Source organism: Amphiura filiformis, unplaced genomic scaffold (assembly GCF_039555335.1).
Source record: "Amphiura filiformis unplaced genomic scaffold, Afil_fr2py scaffold_128, whole genome shotgun sequence".
Classification (NCBI taxonomy): domain Eukaryota; kingdom Metazoa; phylum Echinodermata; class Ophiuroidea; order Amphilepidida; family Amphiuridae; genus Amphiura; species Amphiura filiformis.
In genome coordinates this window covers 52,578-66,379 of record NW_027305592.1, presented here as the reverse complement: position 1 = coordinate 66,379, position 13,802 = coordinate 52,578, and the positions used below count along the sequence as shown (strand labels likewise).

General features: G+C 39.4%; 1 protein-coding gene across 1 annotated transcript; it reads right to left on the bottom strand.

Moving 5' to 3' along the window:
• Positions 1 to 5,244: 5,244 nt before the first annotated feature.
• On the bottom strand, positions 5,245 to 6,312 carry LOC140145077 (uncharacterized). Its single transcript, XM_072166862.1, has one exon. It carries the CDS (start codon positions 6,310 to 6,312, stop codon positions 5,245 to 5,247), a length of 1,068 nt encoding a protein of 355 aa, XP_072022963.1.
• Between the last annotated feature and the right edge of the window lie 7,490 nt (positions 6,313 to 13,802).

Here is a 13,802-nt window from a genome sequence, read left to right as displayed (position 1 = left end):
ACATATTTAGTTTCTAAACGCGTCAAACGTCACCGATTTTTACAGTGTACCTGTTTCACCAATGTACATAGCATCACAATATACAGGAGATTTCATAGACGGTCTATGTTATCTTTCGGTAAGTGTTTGCCGTAGTGCGCGGTGGTTAAAAAGCTTTGGGATATCTGCTGTTTTAAACGCTCTTCGAAGTTACTCAGAAGTTCTTTCAAAATAAGTTCTCCCCTTGGAAGTTTTGCTTTACTGTTCGTAAAAGAGGTCCAGTCGCAATACCCACAGTTTCGGAGCGCTCCCTTAACGTGTTCGATTTCCTCAACTCTATCCTCCGGATCCGTAACAATTTCAGTCCTATTTAACAAAGTCTTAATCATACTTAATTTATGTTTTAGTGGGTCGTGTGATGCGAAACTTAGATACTGGTCAGTGTGATTAGTGCTCCTAAAGATCTTGACCTTCAAACTGCCATCGCTAGCCCGCACGATCAGAGTGTCCAGGAAAGGAAGTAGCCCGTCTTCTTCTTCCTCTCTGGTGAACTTAATGTTGTCGTCTTGTGAATTTATGAGATCAGTGAATTCATCCACCTGCAAAGTTTTTATGACACAGAATAATGTCATCGACATAACGCTCCAAAATACTTCATATACGCGTTAGCCACCAGGAGCCTGCAAGGGCCGCCCATTGTGCATCCATCTTTCTGTTGATAGTATATGTGTTATTTAATGACGTCATCCACCTCAAGATTTTCTGCTGTCTCTGCTTTCCAGGTTTCGTCACTTTTCAAGAAAGTGCGAAAAACGATGAGGGCTTCTTTCACCGGGATAGGAGTGAACAATGCCGACACGTCAAAGGACACTATGGACTCATCAGGCTCTACTTTTAAGTGTTTGATCTTATTAACAAAGGCCTGGGTATTAATGATGTGATGTTTTTCCTATCAAATGTGATAAAATATCCGCACCAACTCGCGCAAGGTAATAAGTCACAGCACCGGCTTGAAACGATGGGTCTTATGTGTCCAGAGGGACAAGGAAAATACCTTTGACGTCATATACAAACGTGACGTCATCCAAGTTTTTCAATCCATAAATCATCAGAGCCATAACATCCGACAAAGGCCGCAGTTGGTACTGTGAAAGCTCTCCATTTTAAGTAGTGTTGGAGTTTAAAAAAATGTTGTAATTTAATATTATACCACTACGTATGAATATTCAGTTTTAGATAAAGAATAGTTATGATATAAAATGAGGGATATAGCGTGATGAATAAGTATTGTGTCAAAGAGGGATTGAGTAGTATAGTATAATCTTTATTTAATCACGGAAACCCATTCAAAAATGAAATAAGTTGTTCTGTCATGAGGCCGTACTCATGTTACAAATTATCACAGTAAATATGGCATGAACATATTATTTATAATCAAAAACATCGAAATCGTCATAATATCAGAACATGACATACTGCAGTTACTGTCCGTTTTCCTACACACAATACACTGCTCTTACCATTGACGTGTGACCTCTACAAATAGCCTACGTTAAAAGTATGTGGATGTGCCTAGTTAATGTCGCTGTGTGAAAAATAACCGGCCAATATTAAAAGTACTCTTCTAAAGTTCTAGAAAATATAGTTTTGTAACATGTTCAAAATTTTTAGCTAATTTAGATGTTTGGAAATATGCGTACTTTGGTGTTTTAGTGTATGTTATATAGGTAATAGTACATTGCCTAGTTAACGTCGCTGTGTGAAAAATAACCGGCCAATATTAAAAGTCCTCTTCTAAAATTCTAGAAAATATAGTTTTGTAACATGTCCTAAATTTTTAGCTAATTTAGATGTTTGGAAATATGCGTACTTTGGTGTTTTAGGAAGGATATGTAAAAGACAGATAACACCAAAAAATATGAAGAAATTATTTCCAAACCGTGTTAAGTCTGCAAACCACCATGCTTCTCATTTTCAAGAACGCTGGACAACAATAAGCACGTATTGTCTCATTTCGTAAACAAAGACCACACAGAATTGTTCTCTAGCGCTCGCTTTATAATCGTTCACCCAACTGAAACGATAATCCCAGCTCATTGCTCCACTGTACGTGTAAAGCAGATACATATGTTGCGTGTATTTAGCCAGAGAAGATATGATTTAATCAGTTGAGCTGTTTTCAATGAGTGTTATCTTGGTTTAATAGCTTTTAATGGGGTTTAAGTCCTGCAAATGTCGAGGTGAATTCTACTGTAGACATGACTGCATCATGACATAATCAATATTGAGTAATAATCACGTGTATAAATAGTATTTAACACAATAAGTATGCAGCATAGTAGCAACTGAGAAGGCATGTTGCAAACAGGGCTTTTGGGTTTGTTTTTATAATGTTTAACATTACGAGCCGCTTTAGAGTTATCATTCAACAAATTCGAATTCACTAAAGGCCGACTTACACGAGGCAATTTTCCAAGCAATTGCCTGTTGCACAGACCTTGGAAAAAGATTGCTCCGTGTATTTTGGATTTGCAAGGAATTAATCCCCAAGCATCAGGCAAATTAATCCCCCGAGCAACAGGCAAAAAGGTAGAGACATGCTCTACTTTCAAGGTTGTTGCATGCAATCTAACCTCCTTCAGCCAATCAGCTGAGTGAACACGAGCTGGTCGCTGCATTCATTTGGGAAATGTAGGGACCAACTTGATTCACCATCCACAACATGATAAATGTATGCACATGCTACATTATAATACACTTGTAGGCCTATATTGTTGGCGGTGGTGGTGTTTAGCCCTTTTGATCTTAGTTTTCCTTAGCCTTTTCTTTATGGAAAATTGTATAGATATACAGGAGAGGATGGCAATCTTTTGCTTTCAGGACAAGACATGAGCCATTTGGATATGATTACGAAAACCATTAGCCACTACTTATGTTTTGAGTATATCCCCAAATCTATGAGCACGCTCAAGGAATTGCAAGGCCACCCATTGCTTCGTGTATTTTGTACAATTGCTTAGCTTCATGGTCAGTGAGCACATAATCTCACCCACTAAGTAATGGGCCTTGCAATGGAAATTGCCTCGTGTACTCCCACCTTAAGGATACGATACATGATTTACCGACAAGTGCCTCTTTTCGGAATGCGATCATGAATTTTGAAGAAAATAAAAGTTTCCACAGGCTTCGTCGGGACTCGAACCAGCGATTCTAAGCTTCCTTCGATTACGCGTCTAGCGCTTTACCGCTCGGCCACCGTGGCAGTTGAGCGGAGGAGTATGATGATAAAAGATAAATCTCATAATGCCATCTTTAGCCTTTTGTTTACTAAAAAAAGACGCGTTTTGTAAAGATAGATTAGCCGTTTTATGCATAAATAGCACGAACGTTTGGGAAAGGTTTCAAACAAATAATAAAGACACTGATGTGATGATGAAATTGCGTAAGTCGGGAATTATCTGCGTCGCAATGTTTTGTTTTGGTTTTAGGAATGTGACCTTAAAATTTACGACTTCATAACATTATCATTCGAAATCAACAAAAGATATTTGAACACTATAAGTCCCCATTCTTTCTCTAGAATGTTTTGTACATGTATGTGAAATAGCTTCAACAGTGGTTCGGTGCATATTGGTAAAAATAGCCTTGACCTAAAAAAGGGCGAGAGGTACCATATTTACGGATTCAATTTAAAATTGATATAAAACGTTTGTTTTTTTGATCGATTACAAAAATTAATTTTTGTCGTATAAAGAAATTGTATCTGGTGTGAATTACACTACAGTTTTTATTCCTAGGGCTCTTTGACTTCTTCAAATAATTTTTTTAATGATAGAGTGAATCCCCTGGCCGTCTATAATTACGCACAAAAGATCGACCCCCCCCCCCTTAAGGCTCTGTTATAAGTTATACCATTGTCCATATATTTTAAGTCGCTGGTAACCAGTATTTCAAAAAAGGGCGTAACTTTGAATTGATGTGATGGGATTCAATTTTATTCAATATCTATGCTGACCAACAGATCGTTCTACGGTTTCACGATTTCAATTACTATGTCCGATATTGCCGAGAAAGCATTGAGACAAACAGCATCCATGTGAAAGGTTAATGATCGAGGATGAAAAGAATAGATTAAATTTATCATGTTTGTCTCCCAATGCATGAGCGCTCATGGATGCGTATATTTTTTGGCCTTTACAATATAATCTTATGTTCTTCAATAGGTATGAGGAATATTAAAATATATACATGTAGTTATATTAAATGAAATCCTAGCACAAATAAATCGTCTTCATTCAATTGTCTATACTGTGTGCCTATTTGTGCTCTCTTTAAAGCAAGTAGAAATAGCTTGTCAACTTTCAACATGGGATGTTATAAAGTATCTATAAAAGATATAGCTCAGCGGCCAACAAAAAGTATTATTGTATAGTAGGCCCTTTACGAGAAACTAAATTTTCTCTCTGAATTGGCAATATTTTTGCGCGTAAAAAATCAATCGCATTATCGCGTTCACTCTAGCGTAAGTTTGGGCCCTATTTGACTCATTGGAACGTTCGAAAGGACCCCCCGCGACTGTCAAGGTAAAATGAATCAAGTATAGGGTTTGGTTTAGGAATCTCATATTAGTACATTTAAGGTATGGGGTATGGGCGAACTTGAAGTACAGGTATCTGCAGAGGGGATGCAACGAGCTACCCCAAATTACAGCGACAGGTAGTCACTGTGCCGCCGAGTGCTAATTTTGGAAGGTTCGTGTTTGTTTTAAATTTTGGGGCGTTTTCCCAAAATTTGATATTTTTGGTGATATTTCAAAAAAGCGACATGCCAAAGACAACTCTTTGGGCACATATTATACAAATATTGACTGCTATGAGGGGCATGGTTAAAATGACCCGAATAAAGCAGTCAATATTTGTTTTATATACCGAATAATATAGATTGGTTAAAATGCCTATTTTATTGCTCATAGGCCTTGGCTAAATAATATTTACAAAGAAAGTTTCACGACTAACCAATATTCCTCTTTCAGGATAGCCTTTATAATCCTTGGTAAAAATTCAAATACAACAAAAGTTCTTGATGCAAACAAGCATTCCAATAGTTCAACGTCAAAGTTCAAATGCAAAAGTTTCAATTTCAGCTTACGCAAAAGTTAACTGTTCAATTTCAGCTTAAATTCCAACACCAACAGCTTAATTCTTCGAACAATTTTTCAGTTAATAACAAACTGGCCCATTTAGGCAACATATTTACAAAGAAGTGTCATGTGCTATTTGTTGTTGAACTTGAGGTGATGTTGACAGGAACTGTCATGACGTCAGGGTTGTTTGAAATATCACGCATAATTTGCTCTAGCTCAGCAATTTCCTGACTATTGCTCTGAGTAGGCTTAGATGATGATGGTTCTTCTGCGGGTGGACCGATCGACATTGTCGCAGCAATTGCTTCACTCATTTTATGCTTGGTGTCCTCGGTGGTTCTGGCATAGTGTTTTATACTCGTTTCCGAGTGGTGACCGCATACTGTCATTATATCACGGTCTTTAAATCCTGCATTTTGCAGTGAGGAGACGCTCGTTGCTCGCAAGCAATGGTTGGTATATGACCGTGCAGTACCGGCCCTCAATGAAATGTCCTTCATTTTACTACCAATCTTATTCTTGCCGAGTGGTGCATTGCAGTACCACACTGAGGCTGCAGATTTGGCTTTGGGTTTTGGCTTTTGCCAAAAGCACTCACAGCCAGGGTTCAGTTTGTCCATGTACAGTAAAAATGTGTTAACAGGGCAACGTGGACCAATACCTGTTGACAACATGACCCCACCCTGGCTCTTCTCCTGGTCATCTCCGCGGTTATTCTTGGTGAGTGTATCTTTGAGAGTAATCTTTTGTTTTCCTCCTTCCTCGCTAATTTCAAAGCTGTCGCGTGTCATCTCCCGCAGGTTCTCTCGTCCTCTATTGCAAAAATAGAGCATAACATCCAGGATAACCTTGTCTTGCAGACCAAGTGGATCACTCAACTCCAGAGATTCTTGAATAATGGCCATGTCTTCAGCGGATATAGCTTCCTTGTGTGTTACAACTCCTTTCCCTTTCTGTTTCAGTGTTGCTGAAAAGCACTTGAAAACTCTCGACGAATTGGCAAAGTCATCATGGTATACGACATCCACTTTCTTAGTATTCAGGAAATGACGTTGTATCCCAAATCGGATGGCCATCATGGATTTCTTACAGTATAATGTTCCATTTTGTTGCCGTGAACCGCAATAAAACTTCTGTAACAATGCATCAAGCTGCGAATTCGGCAGGTTTGTAGCGTCTGTCAAATTCATGTCTATCACTATCGGTATTCTTCGAAGATTTTTAGAGCGTATTTGACTTGTGCTTTTGTATTCTTGCTGTCCGCACCATCAATTATCTCTTGCAACCCATCATCGTCAAGCAGTTGGAACCTTATGTTTTCAGATTCGGCCATTATCGTAACGTATTTATTCCAGTTAACTTTCCGTGTTTCGTTTTTTTGTTTTTGTTTTTGCTGTCTGCTGCAGGTCAAAAAATTGCGACCCACCAACTTTGCCCCGGAAGTAAAATCCATCTCTTACACAGACGGACTATCAACACCCAATACGCTTGTTAAATGGATGTACGTGGATGTTGCGATTGCGCAGAGTTGAACCGGTCCATAGTTCATTTCCATGGACCGGTCCATAGTCAGTTTGATGAAATTCTTTCAAATACAGGGCATAGTTGAAACAATGCCCCTACTTTTAACCAATCAGATGACAGGAATCTATATATGCGGTATATAAAGTTTGTTATTGTTATTGCAGTTCCTTTCCACATACCTACGTTACCATCTGCTTGGGTGATTTAGTAATATTACATATTTTATGTCTGCAATTTGGCGTTTTCAATGCGTTTTAACTGACGTATCATGAAATTAACGCAAATATCTAGTTACGCTGCTTTTAGAATTTTTACCCGATCGTCGGCTTTTGCAGGCAACAGAATGCAGATTGGCTCACGATAGATGTCGTATTCTTCTATGTGGATCTATTGATGATAAAATTACTTTGAATTCCTTGTAACAAGATGATAACTTACCTCTGTTTATAGGGTTCTTCGCTGTGTCTGGAAAAGCCGTAGCCTTTAGCGCCGTATCAATCTGCGTGTTTACACTGAGCATTATGCATTTTACCCGGTATTACCTGGTAATCCACAATCCGATTCAGGCAACAGCCAGTACGTTTCTACTGATGCTTAAAATAAGGGTTGTGGTGTGTACCGGAAGTACATAAAATGTTTTCCTGACCCAACCTGCTTTTAAGGTCACGAGGTGATACACAAAATGTACATAAAATAACACCCAGCAACCGTTAACCGTTGTGTTTCCACTGACAGAAATCCCGGGTGTCACACCACATGGTCTACCTCATGAGGTGGATCACGGTTGCCGGGTGTCCACACCGCATCACTCTGAACCGATCTGTTTCCACTGAGCACATTAACCGGTAACACTCTAAACTAAACCACATTACCCGCCAACCGTTCCCCAGTAGAAACAGCAGAATATCTCGAAAAAGGGTACGACAAGCGAGAATGTGTTCATTTCCCGCATGAAAGCTTGCGTCAGCGCCTAAACTATACTAGTATATGGATACATTGGTTGCCCATTATAAAACATGTGCTGTGATTGGTGCTGCTCTTTGTATCATGCCAGAATCTATTAGCAAGCCGCCAATGACCGACCTTGTTACAGACTCTTAATCTGTTATCATGGTTATAAAGCATACAGATAAAAGACTTATTGATTTAGCAGCTGGTCAATGGATAATCCGTCCGGGCACACACCAGTTTGACTATGTAGTGAAATACCCATCATTGATTAGGCGCGGATATTAAATGCACAGCTCCTGTGTATAGCAGAAAATAATAAATAATAGAATGTTTGGAATTTAGTAACTAGAATACTATTAACTGCATTCTGCATTATGTATTTATTTATTTACGGGTCCCATATCTATTTATTTATTTGTTTATTTACTGACATTAGAGTCACGCGGTAGCCGTGACCAGCAAGTTTAAAAAAAAAAAGACTGTTAAAGAAGACTAATAAGATGCTCCCGCGAGACTATATTTACACCTAACATTAAAACACTTGACTTCTATTGTTCTATGATATTTTTCGCTGGGTACAAAGTGTATCTAAAACCATGTTTAATGTTATTTAGAGTCCCAAATGTAATATCTTGACAACTCATTAATTCAAAAAGGAACACCAATCCTACAGTCAACCATTGTTTAATAATAAACAAACACTTTTGCTTCATTTCACCCGGTATTTCATAGCGAAAATTAGTGGAAAATAATGCTGATCCAGAATTTTTGGACAAGGCTACAGCACTAGCGGGCAATCACCTACACACTACTTTTTCAGATTTACTTCCAATTATACCCTAGCATTTTCTGAGATACCCTACATAAAATTTCTGAGCCCCATTCGCCAAAAAATCAAGTTGTTCACAATTCTTTTGTTCTTTCCGGAGGATGCACCCATTCATATAATAAATAATGTACTTCGACACAGCAATGTATATTAGAGTCCCGTAGCTCAATGGTTTCGGCGTTCGACTCCGGATCCGGGGATCCGAGTTCGAAACCCGATGATCAACTGTTTTTTTTTTCAATATTGTATTTAACAATAATTTTATTGTCATTAATCAAGGATAACACAATTTTAATCATCCAGTGCTATTGTGATATTATTTTTTTAATCAATGTAAGATGTTTGATCCTCAGGTTTATTACTTATTATATTAAGGGCCTATTTAAAAAAAACCTATAGTGCAGCCGCTAGCAGAACAAATAATAAAAGAAATCTCTTTATTACTTTCTTTATTTATTTAAATCTGAACAACACAACAATCTGAATAACACAAAAAACTAGATCAGGTTACCAATATTTTCTCATTTAAATACAGCTCTGTCCTACCACGGGGCGATTCACATGATAATAGGACAATAACACATGTAAGACGATGTATGAATGGTTGTTGAATCGATCCAGAGACCTGTCCCTCTGTCATCTTCAGCTATCGTAGAACTGTATTCCTACATGACTGTCATTTCAATTGTTATACCGTTCCGGTTGGTTTGTTGCATACACTCTATAGGTGTGAAAAATTGTTCCACTAATATGGAAGGCCAGCAGGAACAAAAACGTATCCAAAAAGAGACAACCAAATATGGAAGGCCATTAAAGTCATCTGTAAAGACAAATTAGCAAAGCTTCAAAAATACACAAAGGCCTATTGAAAGGAGGGACTGTCCCCACCACAGACACACAGAACAACTTGGCACAGCCTATAGGAATGTGCAACAAGATTTTCCACAGGGCTGCAAAGAACCACAAGCCGCGAAATTTTGATAGCCAACAAGCTTAAGCTATTTAATTAACCCTCGATAGAGAGCAGGGCTTGAAGAATGAGGGAAATTAAAATCACAAACCGCGAAAGACCGCCAACAACCGCCGCTCAATAGGGATGTCAAACTAGATTGCCCCACATGGTTACAAAGAACCACAAACCGCGAAATATGGATATCCAACCAGTTTAAAAGACAAATTAGCCACCGATAGAGGCCAGGGCCTGAACAAGTAGAAAAAATTAAAACCACAAACCGCGAAAGAACGCCAAAAACCGCCGCTCACTAGGGATATGCAACTAGATTGGCCCGCAGGGCTACAAAGAACCACAAATCGCGAAATTTGGATCTCCAACAAATTAAAACCACAAACTGCGAAAGACAACCAACAACCGCCGCTCGATAGAGACATCCAGTTATATTGCCCCGCAGGGCTTCAAAAACCACACACTGTGAAGTATAGTTATCCAACAAGCTTAAACTATAAATTAACCCCCGATAGAGGGTAGGGCATAAAGAATGAGGGAAATCAAAACTACCAACCGCGAAAGACCTCCAACAACCGCCGCTTAATAGGGAAATCCAACTAGATCTATAAATCTAAATAACTATCAACTGCGAAATTTGGATATCCAACTAGATTGCCCCGCAGGGCTACAAAGAACCACACACCGCGAAGCATAGTTACCGAACAAGCTTAAACTATAAATTAACCCCCGATTGAGGGTAGGGCATGAAGAATGAGGGAAATTAAAACTACAAACCGCGAAAGACCGCCAACAACCGCCGCTTAATAGGAAATCCAACTAGATTGCCCCGCAGGGCTACAAAGAACTATCAACCGCGAAATTTGGATATCCAACTAGATTGCCCCGCAGGGCTACAAAGAACCACACACCGCGAAGTATAGTTATCCAACGAGCTTCAACTATAAATTAACCCCCGATAGAGGGTAGGGCTTGAAGAATGAGGGAAATTAAAACTACAAACCGCGAAAGACCGCCAACAACCGCCGCTTAATATGAAAATCCAACTAGATTGCCCCGGAGGGCTACAAAGAACTATCAACCGCGAAATTTGGATATCCAAGTAGATTGCCCCGCAGGGCTACAAAAACCACAATCATTAAAACATAATTATCTTGCTAAGTCGTGGCACTTAGACGCTTCCGTAGTATAAGCCTTGCTACATAGTTTCAATTTGAAGTAACTCGGACTGACTCTGTGTCTCGCTGGCATCGTCAAAAATACACAAAGGCCTATTGAAAGGAGGGACTGTCCCCACCACAGACACACAGAACAACTTGGCACAGCCTATAGGAATGTGCAACAAGATTTTCCACAGGGCTGCAAAGAACCACAAGCCGCGACATTTTGATAGCCAACAAGCTTAAGCTATTTAATTAACCCTCGATAGAGAGCAGGGCTTGAAGAATGAGGGAAATTAAAATCACAAACCGCGAAAGACCGCCAACAACCGCCGCTCAATAGGGATGTCAAACTAGATTGCCCCACATGGTTACAAAGAACCACAAACCGCGAAATATGGATATCCAACCAGTTTAAAAGACAAATTAGCCACCGATAGAGGCCAGGGCCTGAACAAGTAGAGAAAAAATTAAAACCACAAACCGCGAAAGAACGCCAAAAACCGCCGCTCACTAGGGATATGCAACTAGATTGGCCCGCAGGGCTACAAAGAACCACAAATCGCGAAATTTGGATATCCAACAAATTAAAACCACAAACTGCGAAAGACAACCAACAACCGCCGCTCGATAGAGACATCCAGTTATATTGCCCCGCAGGGCTTCAAAAACCACACACTGTGAAGTATAGTTATCCAACAAGCTTAAACTATAAATTAACCCCCGATAGAGGGTAGGGCATAAAGAATGAGGGAGATCAAAACCACCAACCGCGAAAGACCTCCAACAACCGCCGCTTAATAGGGAAATCCAACTAGATCTATAAATCTAAATAACTATCAACTGCGAAATTTGGATATCCAACTAGATTGCCCCGCAGGGCTACAAAGAACCACACACCGCGAAGCATAGTTACCCAACAAGCTTAAATTATAAATTAACCCCCGATTGAGGGTAGGGCATGAAGAATGAGGGAAATTAAAACTACAAACCGTGAAAGACCGCCAACAACCGCCGCTTAATAGGAAAATCCAACTAGATTGCCCCGCAGGGCTACAAAGAACTATCAACCGCGAAATTTGGATATCCAACTAGATTGCCCCGTAGGGCTACAAAGAACTATCAACCGCGAAATTTGGATATCCAACTAGATTGCCCCGCAGGGCTACAAAGAACCACACACCGCGAAGCATAGTTACCCAACAAGCTTAAATTATAAATTAACCCCCGATTGAGGGTAGGGCATGAAGAATGAGGGAAATTAAAACTACAAACCGTGAAAGACCGCCAACAACCGCCGCTTAATAGGGAAATCCAACTAGATTGCCCCGCAGGGCTACAAAGAACTATCAACCGCGAAATTTGGATATCCAACTAGATTGCCCCGTAGGGCTACAAAGAACCAACCGCGAAATTTGGATATCCAACTAGATTGCCCCGCAGGGCTACAAAGAACCACACACCGCGAAGTATAGTTATCCAACGAGCTTCAACTATAAATTAACCCCCGATAGAGGGTAGGGCATGAAGAATGAGGGAAATTAAAACTACAAACCGCGAAAGACCGCCAACAACCGCCGCTTAATAGGAAAATCCAACTAGATTGCCCTGGAGGGCTACAAAGAACTATCAACCGCGAAATTTGGATATCCAAGTAGATTGCCCCGCAGGGCTACAAAAACCACAATCATTAAAACATAATTATCTTGCTAAGTCGTGGCACTTAGACGCTTCCGTAGTATAAGCCTTGCTACATAGTTTCAATTTGAAGTAACTCGGACTGACTCTGTGTCTCGCTGGCATCGTCAACATTGGGTATGCGTTGTTCATATTTACATTTTCTTAGTTGCCTTGAATAATTAAAGTATATTAAAATGTATATGTATCCCTATTAACATTACAGTCACGCGGTAGCAGTGACCAGCAAGTTTTCAAAATAAACGGCTGATAAAGTTTTATTAAATAATTTACTGTCATAAATCAAGGATAACATAATTTCAAACATCTATTTTTCGTTTTATTCGTTTTATGGAGTATTTCGTAACCCGATGACTTTCCAAGCTTAGAGCTGCTTGGCTACATTCACAAAAAGAAAGAAAATCCACCAAAAAATCGTTGACAACGTAAAGAAAGCAGCAAGTTTAAAAAGCCCCCACCTCGGCTCGCTTTTTGAAACTTGGTCCCATTTTGAATATCAACAGCAAATCGGTGTTTTTAACGTTTAAACAATAGCATCATTGCCATTAACATGCCTACTACTAATAATAATAATTAATTCAATCATTGGTCATGAACTTAATAATTATTATAAAACAAAACATATATAGGATATTGGCCAAGAACAACATAATAACCTTTCTGATCGTTCCAGAATGCTAACAACTTAATATCGCATCGGCACATTAAAGATACATAACACTTCTGGAAATGTTTTAAGTTGATAATTATGACAAAGATTAAATCAGTATCTTTTACAAATGGGACCAAGTTTCAAAAAGTGAGCCGAGGTGGGGGCTTTTCAAACTTGCTGCTTTCTTTACGTTGTCAACGTTTTTTTGGTGGATTTGAATAACATCGTACATTAGATAAATATCAGTATTGATTAAGCAATATCAACTTAAGGACTACTATCAAACTTCTTACAGCAAATATCTAGTTGGCTTAGTGGTAATGCATTGAGTTTCAGAACCACGAGGTCCCGGGTTCGATTCCCCGCTCTGCCTAATTTCTTTCAAGGCTGGAAAAAATATCAATTTCTGAACTGCTAACTTATTCGGCGCGCGATCTGAGCTATTCCTTTTCTGATGGCTGTGTCTCTTGCAGGCACACTCCCTCTGGAATCCAAACCAGGTTCCTGCCCATTACCCCTCCCTTAAGGGACCCTTGGACTATGTTTGCCGGAAGAGAGGTAGAAGGTTAGATTTGAGGTGCATGCGCTTGGTTAGAATGTTAAATCAGGGATCAAGAGGAAGGGATAAGCATCCTAGTCTGCTGCCCTCATTCGGAATATGTATCCTAGGTCTAGACAATAGGCGGATTAGCGGCCATTTTGTCTTCGACATGATTTTATTCACGTGTCCTTATACTTTAGTACACAAATATATAAGTTAACAGGTTTACAATATTAAAATTATAGTTTGAATATACAGGGTGTCCCATAAAAAATTACCAGGCGAATAAATTTGGACGTAAGTCGAGAAATAGACACCAGAATCCACAAATCTAAAAATCTGCGTGTAGCCCATCTTATTC

What these genes read in the sequence shown, in the direction of transcription:
- LOC140145077 (XM_072166862.1), bottom strand. Translation starts at nt 6,312, where the DNA reads ATGAATTTGACAGACGCTACAAACCTGCCGAATTCGCAGCTTGATGCA.